The sequence below is a fragment of the Chlorocebus sabaeus genome, chromosome 2 (genome assembly GCF_047675955.1).
Source record: "Chlorocebus sabaeus isolate Y175 chromosome 2, mChlSab1.0.hap1, whole genome shotgun sequence".
In the NCBI taxonomy this organism is placed as follows: domain Eukaryota; kingdom Metazoa; phylum Chordata; class Mammalia; order Primates; family Cercopithecidae; genus Chlorocebus; species Chlorocebus sabaeus.
In genome coordinates, this window is record NC_132905.1 from 96,192,569 (window position 1) to 96,208,279 (window position 15,711).

Below are 15,711 nucleotides of genomic sequence, written 5' to 3' on the forward strand. Positions count from 1 at the left end.
TACTTGCAGTTTTTCCCCTGAAACCATCTCTCATCATCTATCTTGCCACCGTAGCTTCCAGACATCTGCTGCCCCCACTCCCTCCACCCTACACCTCCCTCACCTCTTTGGCTTCCCTCATCTCATGGCCCCTCCTTTGCACTGACCTCCCACAGGCTGTGTGTGCTTGGTAAAGAAGGGGTCCTCTCTGGAGCTGGGCTGGTTCACCAGAGGAAGCGAAGGGACATATCTGGACACTGGAGACAGAACACCATTGAAGTCAAGAGCGCCAGCAAAATAGGAAACAAACAGTGGAGATTAAGCATTCTCATTTGTTTTTTTCAAATTTATTTTATTATTATGATTTTTTTGAGACGAAGTCTCCCTCTGTTGCCCAGGTTGGAGTGCAGTGTCGCGATCTTGGCTCACTGCAAACTCTGCCTCCCAGGTTCAAGCAATTCTCCTGTCTCAGCCTCTGGAGTAGCTGGGACTACAGGTGTGTGCCACCAGACCTAGCTAATTGTTGTATTTTTAGTAGAGACAGGGTTTCACTGTGTTGGCCAGGATAGTCTCAATCTCTTGACCTTGTGATCCGCCCACTTTGGCCTCCCAAAGTGCTGGCATTACAGGCGTGAGGCACCACGACTGGCCTTAGCATTCCCATTTCTTCCAAATGAACCAACACACAAAGTTCCTATTTGGTGTATCCAACCAGCCTTACATCGCTGCCCTCCCTGATGACATGGTCTCTGTGTCTGACCCACTTTCCCAGGCTTCCCCTTGAAGGTCTAAGATACGGTTTTCCTCTGTACCTGTTCTTCCTCCTTTCTCCACTCACTTTTCCCTTCCTCCTTCCTTCCTCTCTCTGTCTCTACCTCTCTTCTTTCCTTCCTTTCTTTCTCCCTGCTATGACCCAAATATTGGTATCCTCCCAAAATTCATATGTTAGAACCTAATACCCATTATGACAGCATTAAGAGATGTAGTCCCAGCCCCAGTGCGGTAGCTCACGTCTGTAATCTCAGCACTTTGGGAGGCCAAGGTGGGTGGATCACCTGAGGTCAGGAGTCCAAGACCGGACTGGCCAAGATGGCGAGGCCCCATTTCTATGAAAAATACAAAAAAAAATTAACTGGGCATGGTGGCATGCGCCTGTAATCCCAGCTACCCAGGAGGCTTAGGCAAGAGAATCGCTGGAACCTGAGCAACAGAAGCTGCAGTGAACCGAGATTGTGCCACTGCACTCCAGCCTGGGTGACAGAGCAAGACTGTTAAAAAAATAAGTAAATAAAAACCAACAAAAAAAGAGAGATGGGGTCCTTGGGAAGTGATTAGGCCATGAGGAATGGGATTGATGAATTTATTAAATGGTTTGAAACAGGTTGAAAAGAGCCCCTTTCCTTTCTACCATGGGAGGACACAGAAGGTGCATCTGTGAGGAACAGGCCTCCAGACATTGAATTTTCTGGCACCTTGAATTTGGACTTCCCAGCCTCTAGAACTGTGAACAATAAATGTTTGTTGTTTTTAAGTTACCTAGTCTAAGGTATTTTGTTTTAGGAGTCCAAATGGATTGAGACAGAAATTGGTACCAAGAAGCAGAGTGTTGAAGAAACAAAGACCTGCAGATGTGGAAGAGGCTCTGGAACTGGGTAATGGGCAGAGGCTGAAAGAGTTTGGAGAAGCAGGCTCAAAAGCCCTGGGCTGCCAAGAGTGAACATCAAGGGTGATCCTGGTGAGGTCTCAGAAGAAGAGGACACAGAACCTCCGAGATTACGTAAGTGGCTGTGATCAGAATGTTGATAGAAGTATGGATGGTAAAGGCCACTCTGTTGAGGTGTCAGACAGAAATGAGGAACGTGTTACTGGAAACGGGAGGAAAGGCCATCCTTGTGACAGATGGCAAAGGACTTGGCTGAACTGTTTGTGTCCTTGTGTTCTGTGAAAGTCAGAGTGGTAGGGGATGAACTTGAATATTTGGTGGAAGAAACACTCTAAACCATGTGTTGAGGACACTGCACAGCTTCTTTCCACTGCTTATGGTAAAATGTGAGAAGGCAAGAAATCAATTAAAGACAGAATTTATAACCAAAAGGGGAGGCAGAACTTACAGAATATTCTCAGCCTGGCCATACTGTAAAGAAAATAAAGCATGTCTGAAATCGAGGCTGTAGCCAAACTAGTGTTTCAGGCAGAGATTAGCATAGAGAGGCAGAAGCCAGGTGCTGTGCATGAAGACAGTGACGGCATAACGCTGAAGGCGTTTCAGAGGTTACCAGTGCTGCCCTCCCATCACAGGCCCAGAGTGCCGAGGTCTGGGGGAAAGAACTGTGCCCACAGAGGTGCCTGGAGTGCCTGCAGGACCTCGGCACCTGCTGCAGTGTGTTCCCCTCAGAGGGCACAATCAATAAACCTTGGGCATCTGTGCAGGGCCATCTCCATGGGTGTGTAGAGGGTAGGAGCTATGGAGGCATGGCTAGCTCCATCTGGATTTCAGAGGATGCTTTGGAGAGCCTTGGGGTCCAGGCAGAGAACTGCCACAGGGGCGGAGCCACTGCAGAGAGCCCCCACCAGGACAATGCCCAGTGGAGCTGTGGGGGCAGGGCCACCTAAAGACCTCAGACTAGCAGAGCCAGCCTGAGAGAGCCACAGGCAGGGGACTCCATCCCATGAGAGCTGCAGTGTGGGCTGCGCTCAGCAAAGCCATGTAGGAGGTGCCACCCAGAGCCCTGGGGGCCCAAATCCCTCCTTAGAGTGTTCAGAAGATGGGACTGTGGAGTCAAAGAAGATATGACGCTTTTTGCCCTGTTGGGTTTTGGACTTACTTGAGACCTGTTATCCCTTTCTTCTTTCCTATTTTTCTCTTTTTGGATGGAGATGTCTGTCCTGTGCCTGCCCCTTCCTTGCATTTTGAAAGCACATAACTTGTTTGCCTTCACAAGTTCACCGCTGAAAGAATTTTCCCCAAGAGGACGTTTACCTTGAGTCCCACTCACATCTGATTTAAATGATGTGTAGCTGGGACTCTGGGCTTTAGACTTTTGATTTGGTGCTGGGAACAATTTAAGACTTTGGGCACTGTTGAGATGGAATGAACATATTTGGCATGTGAGAAGACTGTGAATTTTGGAGAGCCAGGGGTGGAATGCTATGGTCTGAATGTTGGGGTTCCTCCTAAATTTATTTTTTGGGACCTAATGCCCAGTGTGATTAATACTCTGATAGTACGGAGGTGTAGCCTTTGGAAGGTGATTAGGTCATGAAGGCTTTGCCTCATGAATAGGGTGGAACTCTCATAAGACAGGTTGCAGGGACCATCTCTTCCTATTCCGTCATGTGAGGACACAGAGGCACCATCTATGAGGAACAGGCCCTCAGCCGACACCAGAGATGCTGGAGCTCTGACCTTGAACCTCCCAGCTTCCGGTACTGTGAACAATACATTTCTGTAGTTTACAGATTTCCCAGTCTAAGATGTTTGTTACAGCAGCCAGAATGGACTAAGACACACGTACACTCTCTCCCTCCCTTGGTCAGAGAAGCCAACAGGGCCGGGACCAGGCTGACCAGAAGGGAGGTCTCCAGGCCCAGCCCAGGGCACGTTCGCCACACTGATGCCTCTCAAGCGTGATCTCCTGTTGTGTCATCTCGGCCTGGGATGCCAAGGGCACGGTGTTCATCCCTGTCTCTCCCTCCCTCACGTCGCTCACCAGTGTCGGACAGGATAGCCACAAGCCCCTCTTTCCTGCTTACACTTGGGACAGCGTCTTCTGTTCTTAACTGGCTGGGAACTTTTATCTTCAGAGTCAGAGATTTGGGTTGTGAAAAGCAAGCAAGGAGACAAACACCTCTCTGCATCCTCCTCCCCCTTCTCCTACCCAGTTTCCAGACTTTGGGGGAAAAAAAATCCCATAAACTGTCATACTTCATATTGCCAACAGGCAGCAGTGGGCATGGTGCAGAGAGGAGCAGGGCAAAGGGGCAGAGGGACAGCCTCCTTTGTTTTTTTTTTTGTTTTCCTCCATGAAATGGGGAGGTATCAAGTGAGCGAGATGTGCCCGGCCACACAGTGAAGCACAAAGCAGCCGAAGACACAGCAGGCAGGTCAGGTCTGTGTGCACAATGGCAGGCTGCATGCAGGCTGGCCTCAGCCCTCGTGGAGAAGCAGAGAGATCTGCAGGGGAACCAGGGATTCAGAGACCTGTGGTTGGTGTCCTGCAGAAGATGGGGCAATTTGAGGCACCAAGCCAGTCTCACCCCAGTGGCCCAGCTGGTTGCAGAAACTCACCAGGGACAAGGGGTCGCCCCACCACAGGCCCACCTGGACATGTGACTCCCCTGCACCCACTCTCACAAGCACCAAGTGCAGGATCCTCATGCCAGAGGCCAAGTCCTCTTTCTTCCCATCATGTTTGGCCTCAGCAGCTGGAAGTCCACAGAAATAAATCAGACACTCCTAAAATGGGACACCACAGGGAAGGCCAGATGGAATAGGAGTTCTCTTCCCACAGACCTAGACTTCCGTTGACTCCACTCAAAGTCGACTGGGTGATGCTGTTGGCTGCAAGTCAAGGCCAACATGGGCTGTGCTAATAGATGCAGACCCTCCAGAGGGAAGGAACACATCACCCTGGCCTGTTCCGTCCTGATCACACTGAATAGGTGTTCTTTGGTGGGCTCTGAATTTCACAAGGGACACTGAGGAACTGGCACCCATCCCGAGAAGGGGAAAGTGGGACAAAAGGGTGTCTTCTAGGAAGCCACACTGGAGAGACTGGGGGCGTCTGGTCCAGAGAACAAGGGTCTGGTTAGAATGTTGGTGCCATCATTGGCTGGCCAGGGCCTACTCTGGGGAGTGACACCATGTTGCTGTGGCACACAGAGCAGTCAGGGTGACAGGGAGTCTGATCAGACACAGGTTCAGTTTGCTGGTGGTGACAACACTTAATAATGGAGTGAGTTGCCTGCTGAGGTAGTGACATGGTTTGGCTGTGTCCCCACCCAAATCTCATCTTGAATTGTAGCTCCCATAATTCCCACATATGTAGGAAGGACCTGGTCAGAGGTCATTGAATCATAGGGGCTGGTCTTTCGCGTGCTATTCTCATGATAGTGAATAAGTCTCATGAGCTCTGATGGCTTTATAAAGGGGAGTTTCCCTGCACATGCTCCGTCTCTTGTCTGCCGCCATGTAAGACATGCCTTTCACTTTCTGCCATGATCATGAGGCTTCTCCAGCCATGTGGAATTGTGAGTCTGTTCAATCTCTTTCCTTTGTAAATTGCCCAGTCTCAGGTATGTCTTTATCAACAGTGTGAAAACAGACTAATACAGACAGGAAGCGGCTCCCCACTGGAAATTATCAGGCCCAGTAGGACTCGCCTGTCAGCAATGTCTTAGCATAAATTTCTGTTGGGGTTGGGACTAAGCTGGTCCTGTTGAGAGCTCCCCTTGATCCTCAGGGTTCTACTTAGAATGCCTTGAATGGCCTTGGCTGGGCACCCATGCCCAGTCTTTCTGCATGGTCCCATTGGGTCTAACCTTCTCATTTTATCCCATGTGAACCAGGCCAGGCCCGTCGGGGTTTGGCAACCCCCTGGTGCAGCGGTTGCTGCCAGCTACAGGAGCAAGCCTGTAGCTACTGGGGGGCCATGCGGAGACAGCCTGCCAGAGGGAAGACCACCTGGGGAGGCCAGAGCCGTGGAGAAAGCAAGAGACCAGGGGCTGAGGACGGAGTAGTACAGGTCTTTGGTCCCGGCAGGCCTGAAACCAGTGCACTCCGAACCTTTCTGTACTTAGCTTAAGCCAGTTGGATTTCTGTCCTTTACAACCAAGAGCCTTGATAGGAGCGGCACAGATCTGTGCTGCGCTACTGTTGGCTTCTTCCCTGATCAGGCGCTGGAGGGGAACACAGAAAGGACTAGAGTGGGATGCTTGCTGGGTGCTAGGCATGGTAGAAAGTGCTTGCCATGCCTTATTTCCCACGTGGTGGGGATTTTGACCCCACTGTACAGATGGATAAGTGAGGACCCTTTCACTTATCCTGCAATAGCAAATCTAGCAGGCAAAGCCAATAAGGGCCCGGCGTAGTGTCTTCCCTCTCTGACTTCATCCTCATGCTCCACACACCATCCCCCTGGCCATTCCCAGCAGCCCAGTAAGCACTGCCTCACACTTCCAGTTCCGGACCAGCCACGATGGCCAGGCTGGATGGGAGCCATCGACCAGCTAAAGCCAAATTGCCTATTCTCGAGCTGAAGGTCGATCAATCCCACATAAATCTTGGGGCAGAGAACTCGGGGGAGGTAGAGGAGGGGGAATGTCTAGAAGGAAATTCTGGGCACATTCCTGGAAGTGAAGAGGATGGATATTGGACAGAAATTATGTCGCTGCAGGCACCCAGGCATCCCTCGCTTGCCCTGGTCACATGGGCAGTTCCTCCCTGACTGTGTTCCGTGCCTCCTCTCCTGCTCCAGGGTCTGTCTGTTTCTGGGGCAAGGTGGGTCCCAGGGCTGGGCACCAGTTCCCATCTCCAGCCATGAGGCACCTTCCTCTCTGCATTTTGGCGTAAACGCTCCCTAGGTTTGTGGATCTGAATCCCCTTCCCAGCACACTCAGGTTTTACTGGCCTCCCTGTGGTGTATGTTTAAGGCACCACACAGCCTGCTAGGCCTGGCACCCGGGCAGTAGCACCTGGTAAACACAGCAGTCAGATTTCTTCATCTCAGCCAAGTGTAAAATCAAGGTAACAGATCAACTTTTCTTTTTCTTTTCTTTTTTTTTGAGATGGAGTCTCGCTCTGTCGCCCAGGCTGGAGTGCAATGGCACCATCTCCACTCACTGCAAGCTCCGCCTCCCGGGTGCACGCCATTCTCCTGCCTCAACATCCCAGCAGCTGGGACTACAGGCGCCCGCCACCACGCCCGGCTAGTTTTTTGTATTTTTATTAGAGACGGGGTTTCACCGTATTAGCCAGGATGGTCTTGATCTCCTGACCTCGTAATCCTCCCGCCTCGGCCTCCCAAAGTGCTGGGATTACAGGCGTGAGCCACTGTGCTTGGGGGATCGATTCTTGAGAAAACACCATTCAGACAAAGGCAGGGCCTCCCCTTAAACTCATAACCGTGTCTCCTTTCTCTCCTCCGATTTGAGGGGCAGAATTTGGTTATGGTCATCTGACCTGTGGGTGTGAAGTCCACCTGCCTGCCTGGCATAAAAAGCTGTGCCTCCTTTCTAGGTGAGGAGAAAGACAGACCTGGCTAATCTGAGGTGTGGTTGGGAGAGGGGGACCCAGGTGTGCTGGAAATGAAAAGAAATGCATTCCTGTTTTTTGTCCCAACAGGCAAACAACTTAACAAAAGCATTAGGGCCTGAGACTGGGAGTAAAGAATGCCTTGTCACCATGGCTACCAGGAAATGGCCCCACTTACATATAATAAGGGCTTTAGAGATGCTGGACCATCTGATATTCCAGCCTGGGGCCACATGGGAGGGTGCCCTGGTGTTATTCCTTATACAGTTCCATGAACACGGCTATGACCAGGTTCTGAACCCGGCTCTGGAAACACCTCTGTCTGCAGAAAATGAGCCTTCTTTTTCTTTGGGGGTGAGCAGAGGGCAGAGGCCTGGCCGTCTTCACTCAGCACCCCTTTGTAACCCAGCACTTAGCACCATGGCTGATGCACAGCAATGTCACATGTGTTAGTGCACACGCTGCCTCACTGCCAGGGGTCACCCCATACCAGTGCTGTTGGGGGTGTTGGAGTGGTCATCTTTTCTTTAGTCCTCAAGCTCCTGCCTGGCAGAGAGCTGCCCAACACCGCGGGGGTGGGGGTAGGGGAAGAAGCAGCAGCAAGAAGGAAGCCCCCTTGCCCTCGCCCTCCCTCTCTGGACGCTCCCTCTCTGGACGCTCCCTCTCTGGACGCTCCCTCTCTGGCCCTATCACACAGCCGCTTGAGGCTTGGAGGCTGTGGATTTCCTAGCCTGGGAATCCCAGGGTCTGTCGGGTGTCCCGGCAGCCTCACTCGAGCCGTGCAGGCCCAGCCCCCGCGAGTTCGGGACCCGGGGTTTCCGGGGTGGCAGGGGGGTCCCATGGCGCCTGCGAGGCCTCTGCTCGGGCGGCTCCCGGAACCTGTGCTTCAGGGGGCCTGGTCCAGAGTCCCCAGCAGGAGCAAAACAAGAGCACGCGCACCTGCCGGCCTGCCCGCCCCCTCGGTGCCAGCCAATTGCGCGCGCGGGGCGGGGCCGGGCGCGCTGGAGCCGGAGCCGGAGCCGGATCCCAGCCGGAGCCCGAGCTCAGCCCGCACCCCGCGCAGCGGCCAAGCCAGGAGCCAGCACAGCCTCGGCCCCGCAGCTCAAGCCTCGTCCCCGCCGCCGCCGCCGCCCCCGGGGCATGGCCTGTCTGATGGCCGCTTTCTCGGTCGGCACCGCCATGGTGAGTGAGCGCATCCTTCGCCCGCCGGGATCGGTTTTATTTTCAAGGAGAGCAGGAAACACACAAAGACTCGCACACTCGACCTGACACCCCTCCCTGGAGCGCGTCCTCTGGGCGCTGACCCAGGGCACCCTACAGAGGCGCCCGGCTCCGATCGCTATCCCCGCCCCTCCGCCTGGGCCACCTGGAGCCTCGGGATGCCCCTTGCACCGGCCAAGAGCACTGACAAGGCGAAGGGGCCGGGAGTGGGGCGGGGGCAGCGAGTAGCCCTACAAGTGGACCGATGGCCTTGACCTGATGGCCTCCAGGCGGGGGCCGGGGGGCGCTTGGGACCCGGAGTGCACTAGGGACTGGGGAAGGGCCGCAGCTTGGGCTGGAGGGAAGAGGAGCTTGAAGAGGGGGAGCCCCGCGCGCGCGCGCGGCTGTGGGCTTGGGGACTGGGGACTTCTCGCGCCATCCCCAGGAACGCTAGGCAAGGTCTGGGGAACCAAAGAGGGAGCTGCCCCCAGAGAGCTGGAGCCTGCGACTGCACTCCCAGGGACAGCCTCTCCCGGACCCACTCGGGGAGGGGCGGCTAAGGCCCGGGGAGACCCGCGAGGGGCAAGCCCGGATTCTTGCGGGCCGCCTTTCTGCGCGCCCCGGAGAGAGAGACGCGGTGGTGACAGGGACGCGCATCTCACTTCCCCCCAGCTCCGGAGAGGGATGGCGGGGTGTTGGCGAGTTCACTGCTGGACAGTTACTGTAAGTGCTGTTCCCAGGGGTGGTCAGGAATATCCCTTTCCGGTTTTCTGGCATTAGGAACAAACAACGAACCAATCTTCAGGCCCCCAGCCACCCACCTCACCTTATCCTAGGGCCCTTCATGTCTACGCCCAGCACACTAGCATCGTATAGGTAGCTAAAGTACAAATGGAAAGTCTTCCGTATTCCACGCCGTGCATCTGTGTAGTTACTACCCTGATATTACTTCCCCGAGGCTGTAAGCCCACAGTGCATGGCACGCTCCGGGGCTCACCCCGCCCCTCCCCTGTATTTCATTTTTAGCATCCTGTATTTGAAGTCAGCAGGGCTGAGCAGGATTTGACCGACAGTTACCTCTTGCCTTCAGCTCAAGAGAAAAAAAAAAGTAGCCAGGTTTCTGCGCATGCTCCGCTGTGACAACTGCATCCTATGATTCCAAACAGGTTACTGTAGAACATACGGAGCCTCGCCAGCTCATTATATAATGATTTTGTGTAAACCATAGAATGGGGCCGCAGACACCGCCAGGCGGTGGGTGGAGGAGGGGAGAGCCCGGGCGGGAGACCCGCAGTCTGACTCCCCTCTCTGGGCTGCCCTGTCTTCCCTGCGTGGCTTCTACGTACAAGAGGCAGTGAACAAAACGGAAAAGCCGTTTCCCTCCCGGTGATACTTGCTTTTTCTCTGGTTGAATCTTTGGGCAACACTTGGAAATTCTGCCTTTTGCACTTATTCATCTATTAGGATTCCTAAATGGGGTTGACCATGGAAAATGAAGATTATTGATGTTAGTTGCAGGTAGAGAAAGTTATTGATCTGATATTAGATGCTAGGTAACTCCTGAATTCCTTTTAGAGCTTCAAAGGTGGCTTGGTGTGGGTTTCCTATAATGGACATGTAGAAAAATAATGAATCCGATGTTTTAAGGTACAGATTTTTAATACCAAGATTTTAAAAATAATGTTATATTATGATTTGATACAGCCTCCAGAGCTCAACTGTTTTGTTATCACGTGGAGACAGTCACAGCTGGGCTCATTGTTTTGGAGAACATTATTTTGTTTTGAAAATTATTTTCCTCCCTGAAAACTTGGTACTTTAAAAAAAAGTTTAAACGTTTCTATTCACGCACAGCTGTCCCACCCTGAAAGCACTAGTCTGATGGCAGAAGCTAAGCAGAGTTAGGCCCAGCTAGTCCTTGAATGAAAGATCACCTGGGAATTCTGGGGGCTGTAGGGTTAAAAGAAAAATAAATTAAAAAGAAAATAAATTCTGGCCAAGTCACGAACAAAGAGCCCTTCAGAGATACCTGGGATCTTAAATTTTGCTTTTCCTTCACCTCCCTGCTCTGGGGTCCATCCTGGTGTGGATCCTCTGAGCTGTGAGTCAAAGGAGGTGCCTAGGGGTGAGCCAGGCACTCGGGAGAACATGCTGGAGTCCCTGAGTTCAGTGGGCAGGCAAGGGGTGGCAAATGTTTCTAGTGGGAGGGTGGTATTTGGAGCTGTTCTGGGATTGCGAGTGACCCCCTCAAGTGTGATCTGGTCTCTGGCTCAGTTAAGGGTATGAAGCCTTGGGTGTTTTCTTCTGGGCAGTTGCCTTGAGGACTCTTGGTCAGCGCATTTTCCTCTTACATGCTTAGGATGCTTAGGTGGGTACCAAGGCTGGCAGCAGTGAACCAAAGAGAGAAGACAGACAGCTGCATGCTAACTGTGCTGCTGACTGGCTCCTCTTCCTGTTTCCCAACTTCCTCCTAATGCTGGGAGAAAAAGTTTCTATCTCTGTGTTCCTGGTGGAAATGGAGTGAATGTGGCTCACCATTCACTGTGGGTGGCTTACTGACTGCTAAAGACGCTCCCCAGCTAAATAGGCATCTCTATCTGCCCAGGGTTCAAACTGTAATCACAGGCCACTCTGCTCAGCGCCCAGGAAAATTTCCCATGAACAGCAGCCAGGAACAATCCTAACAGGGTCTCTTTGGCATTCCACATCTATGAATGAACTTACTATGACTTACAATGTATTGTGCGGCACAAATCATATGTGGCCCGGTGCGGGGGTGGGGGAAGGTCAAAGACAATGCTTCAGTAGGATAGGGAAACAGAAGAGTGAAAGGAAAAAATGAAGAGAGAAGACGCATTTGTTTTAATTTTAATGAGCTCAGGAGGCTAAGGAGAAACTCGCCGTAACCTACATTGCCGGCAGCTCTCATCGGAGGATGTGTTTCCAGAGAGCTGGTCTATTTCGGACTGACAGGCCACTGCCTCACATCACACAGTTTTCAAGATTTTATTAATTGGGTGAGGCTGTTAGATGCCATGAAGGGAAGGTGGTCAACTGTATGCAGTGCTTTGCTGTTGGTTTATTTGGGGGTGGGGCTGCATGATTTCCCCGGTGTGGGTTTTCTTATAATGGACAAGGGCTGAAAGATGCCAAAACACCCACAACTCACCCGGGGAAGGCTAAGCAACAGTCAAGGGCCGTTACAGAGGCTTGTGGTCTCAGACTTGGAAGCCGCTCAGAGCAGGGCCCCAGCCCGGCCACGCCCTAATCACAGGGTCTTAAGCAAGTCAGACAATGTCTCTGCGCTTCCAATACTTCCTCCGAACTAGAGATGGTCATCCCAGCTCCCGGGGCCCCTGTCCCTGTTAGAGCTGTGGAGGTAATAAGGGGCATAAACTATATAGGCTAGAGTTTAATAGGCACATGGTAATTGCTGGATCAATAAACACTATTGTTTATAATCACTTACCTAGCATGCAGGAGTCATTATTATTTAATACTTTACATTGCAAGTACTTGATTCTGGCTTCTCTCTTTCTTACTCCCAAATCAGTTTAGTCACCCAGTTTTATCCTCCTAGCCTGTCCCCTTGCCTTCAGCCCCACTACCACCAGCGGATCCAGGCCACCGTCACCCCACCTGGCGCACAGCAGGAGACTCTTCTGCAGTTCTAGTCCTGTTATTCCCTCAGGGCTCCCCAAAGATCTCTAGATAAAATGCAAAGCCCTTAACCAAGTTGGCAAGCCCTACCCCACGGGCACCTTGTTTACCCCTCTAGTCTCATCTTATTCTAAAGCCCCCTGCTCTCCTGCCCCCACCCTACCAGCCCAAATCTACATTCCAGCCCCCGCGTTTCTTACAGGTCTCTGGACGCTTCACTGTCTTGTGCTGGTGGGACTTTGTCTATGCTGTTCCCTAGCAGAGGCCACCAGGAGCCAGCACCCCTCCATCTCACCTTGCTAAATTCAGCTAAGATTCTATTTCTGCAGAAAGACTTTGTCCTGCGTCTCCCCATCTCAGGGTCTGCGTTGCATTAGCTATCCCTTCTGAGTTACCCATAGTATGCTCTCTGTCTGGCTCTTGCCTTGACCTATTGTAATTAGTTGGTCTTCTTCAAAATGAAAGAAGCAGATCATAGGCACACATGGGGAAAATGCACCGACCAAGAGTCCTCAAGGCGGCTGCCCAGAGGAAAATAACCAAGGCATCAAGAAGCACAGCTGAGCTTCTCAACAATCCGGAGGCACTTATGCTTTCCGCCTGGCTCTCGCCTTGACCTATGGTAATTAGTTGCCTGTTTTCTTGCCTGGGCCGGATCTTGAACTGGAGCTTGCCAGGTCAGGGGCCATGTCTGTCTGTCTGATTGCTGATCCTAGGGCTTTCTCTGGTGCTCAGTTTGTCCAGTGAATGAGGGAGTGAGAGAGTGAGTGAGTGAGCAGAGAGTGAGTCTAGCAGAGAAAGTCAGGCCCTCATGATAATGTAGATGGTTGGTGTGGTGGCCATTCACCCTGTATCAGTGTGGGCTTCAGCCACAAGAAAGAAGCACCTGTCCCTGGGCTTCAGCAGGGGCTCATACCTGCAATGGGTGCCTGGGGAGAGGGAGCAGATGGTGTGTGAGGCTGGCCTCCTGGGGTGGAGGTGGAGGGGACCCACAATGGGAGAGGAGTTGCTCGAGCCCCGTAGGCCTTACCCTCAACTGCACACACAGCCATCGGGGGTTGTGGGGCAGAGCCCACATCTGCCAGCAGGATTGGGCAGAACCCAGCACATTCTGTCTTGACTTGGGCAGCAAGGTGGGGATGGAAACGGACACAGGGAACCAGGCCTAGAGCCCTTTGTCTTTCTCCACAGCTTTGTCGACATGCCCCCTCCAAGGCCCAGATCTGGGGCTTTGGGGGCCCTTTTGGAATCAAAGTGAGCTCTAAACACCTGGGGCAGCAGCATAGGAGCCCAGAAGGCAGGCTGAGGGGCATGGTACAGCAGCTCCTCCAAGAGGCCCTGCCACAGGGGCATCAGGACCAGTTGGGAGGAGGCTTCGGGGTCGATCCCTCGGGGTCTGCATCTTATCATCACACCAGACCCCTGAGGAGTGCGGATCCCTTGTCAGACACACATACACCCTCCCAGCTCTGCTTGGGGATGCGGGAACCCACTTACGCAGGCATCCAAGACATCCCGCATGCCCGGGACCAGCAGACCAAGCTCAGCTTTGTCAGAGTTTCGCTCAGCACCTTTAGTTTTAGCCACACAGTATTCTAGCCCAGGAGCTAAGTTTTGATTTCGTGAAGGCCTTCAGAGGTAGAAGATGCCCGGAAGGGGTGTGTGTGTGCTTTTGGCACTGTGAGATGTTCTCTCTCGACTTGGAAGACAGCAAGAAAAAGCACAGCAATTTGCACCCCCAAGGTTCTCCTGTGTTTTGAAGGTACCTGAAGCTTATTGATCTGCTCACGGTTGCCAGGCCATTAAAAAAGGATATTCCTTTCTTTGCATGGATACTTCTGGGTTCTTGGCAGTCGGTGATACTTCATTTGACTCCCAGAGGAAGCTTTAAAAGCCAATGGTAGCTACAAACGATTGGGTACTCTTATGATGCAATGAAATGAATACCTATATATTTTTTTATGACTCAGATTCTGGGATAACTTCTGCTACTCACTTGATTGTGGGACCTGGAACACGGTCCTTACATTGTCTACATCTGTTTCCTTGTTTGTCTAACAGATTAAAAAATATTAACCATTCCGACTTTTCAGCGCTTTTATGAAGAGGTAGCAAGAGAGTAGAGTTGTAAGTGACTTGGAAATTTTAAATGCAAAATACAAAGGCCAGTCCCCACAAAACTCAGCAGCTCAGGTGATGTCATTGCTCCTGAGACATTTTTATGAGATTACGCGAGAGAGACACAAAACAGCTCAGTGTAAATAAAACTTTCTCGGTTATTTATGTCTTAGGTGCCTGGTGTGTCTCTATGGAGGTTTTTAAAATGAGGGGACTGTAAACAGATCATTGCTTATGGTGGCCAGTGTTTTCTTCTTTGAGGCAATGGATGATTCATCGAGTATAGTTTTATGATTAGATTTTATGATTCCAAAGTAAGACTTGTAGATCAGCGTAACACTTTACCTTAAGCATTTTTTAATAGAAGAAAATGTGACAGAGATGACAAATTCCTGTAGGTAGGCACATTTCTCCTGGGGCCAAAGGCGTTCCTGCAGTGGAAAAAGTGTTGCTATTAATAATCAATGACCCTGAGCCTCATGGTGAATCTCCTCATGTTCTTTCTCTTGATGCAACTTATAACAGGTCTTGTTGCTTCCTCTGGTTTTTCTAGAATGCCAGCAGTTACTCTGCAGAGATGACGGAGCCCAAGTCGGTGTGTGTCTCGGTGGATGAGGTGGTGTCCAGCAGCATGGAGACCGCTGAGACGGACCTGCTGAATGGGCATCTGAAAAAAGTAGATAACAACCTCACGGAAGCCCAGCGCTTCTCCTCCTTGCCTCGGAGGGCAGCTGTGAACATTGAATTCAGGGACCTTTCCTACTCGGTTCCTGAAGGACCCTGGTGGAGGAAGAAAGGTAGGGAGGGCGGCTGTTTTGTGTATCAAGCTGGGAGGAGCCTCTGAAGGAGGCAACACCTTGTTTGGGCAAAACTGGGGTCTGGAAGTTAGAAGGCTGAGCTTCTCTTCCCGACGCTGTCACTGCGGTGGTCAATTTATTCTATTGCTTTCTGCCTGAATTTTCCTCACCTACAAAATGAACAGGTTGGATTTGGTGATCTCAAAGTTCGTGGTTGCTCTGAAATTCTGCGATGTCATTATGGAGAATTTCACAAAGATTGATGGGTGTCAAAGTGTGCTTGTATCTGGCACATGCTCAGAGAGTCCTCTTTTGTGGATGCTGTTCATGTCCATCTTTCAAGATGGAACTGTTTTTCAACCGCCCAGAGCAAAATGGGAGACAGGTGCCCCCTCCCAAATGTGAAGTGTTAAAAAGTGGCCAGCGACCTAGACTGACCTCTCCAGAGACCCATCTTGAAAGGATTCTTTTGTGGGTGGTCGTGGTGGGCTAGAAAGAAAACTAAACTGTTGAAATGAGCTGTATACATAAAAATAGAAAAAACAGAGAGGATGGAGCTCAGCTCAGGAGGTGTCTGGAATGCCACACAATGCAGGAGTTTGCCACTAGCTTGTTGCATGTTACAGGGAATTGATGAGTGGTAGTTTGCGTTTTCTCAGCAATCTTTCCTGGCTCTAGAGTTTCAGAGTCTGTGGAGCTAATGCC

General features: G+C 51.6%; 1 protein-coding gene across 2 annotated transcripts in view; it reads left to right on the forward strand.

Annotated features, from left to right (window-relative positions):
* Positions 1–8,234: 8,234 nt before the first annotated feature.
* ABCG1 (ATP binding cassette subfamily G member 1) overlaps positions 8,235–15,711 on the forward strand; it is a 78,136-nt gene continuing 70,659 nt past the window's right edge. For both annotated transcript variants that reach the window (XM_007969039.3, XM_007969046.3), the window contains exons 1-2: positions 8,235–8,413; positions 14,763–15,006. In XM_007969039.3, the coding sequence (XP_007967230.1) occupies positions 8,372–8,413; positions 14,763–15,006 (286 nt within the window). In that variant the 5' untranslated portion in view covers positions 8,235–8,371. The remainder of the gene's footprint in view (positions 8,414–14,762; positions 15,007–15,711) is intronic.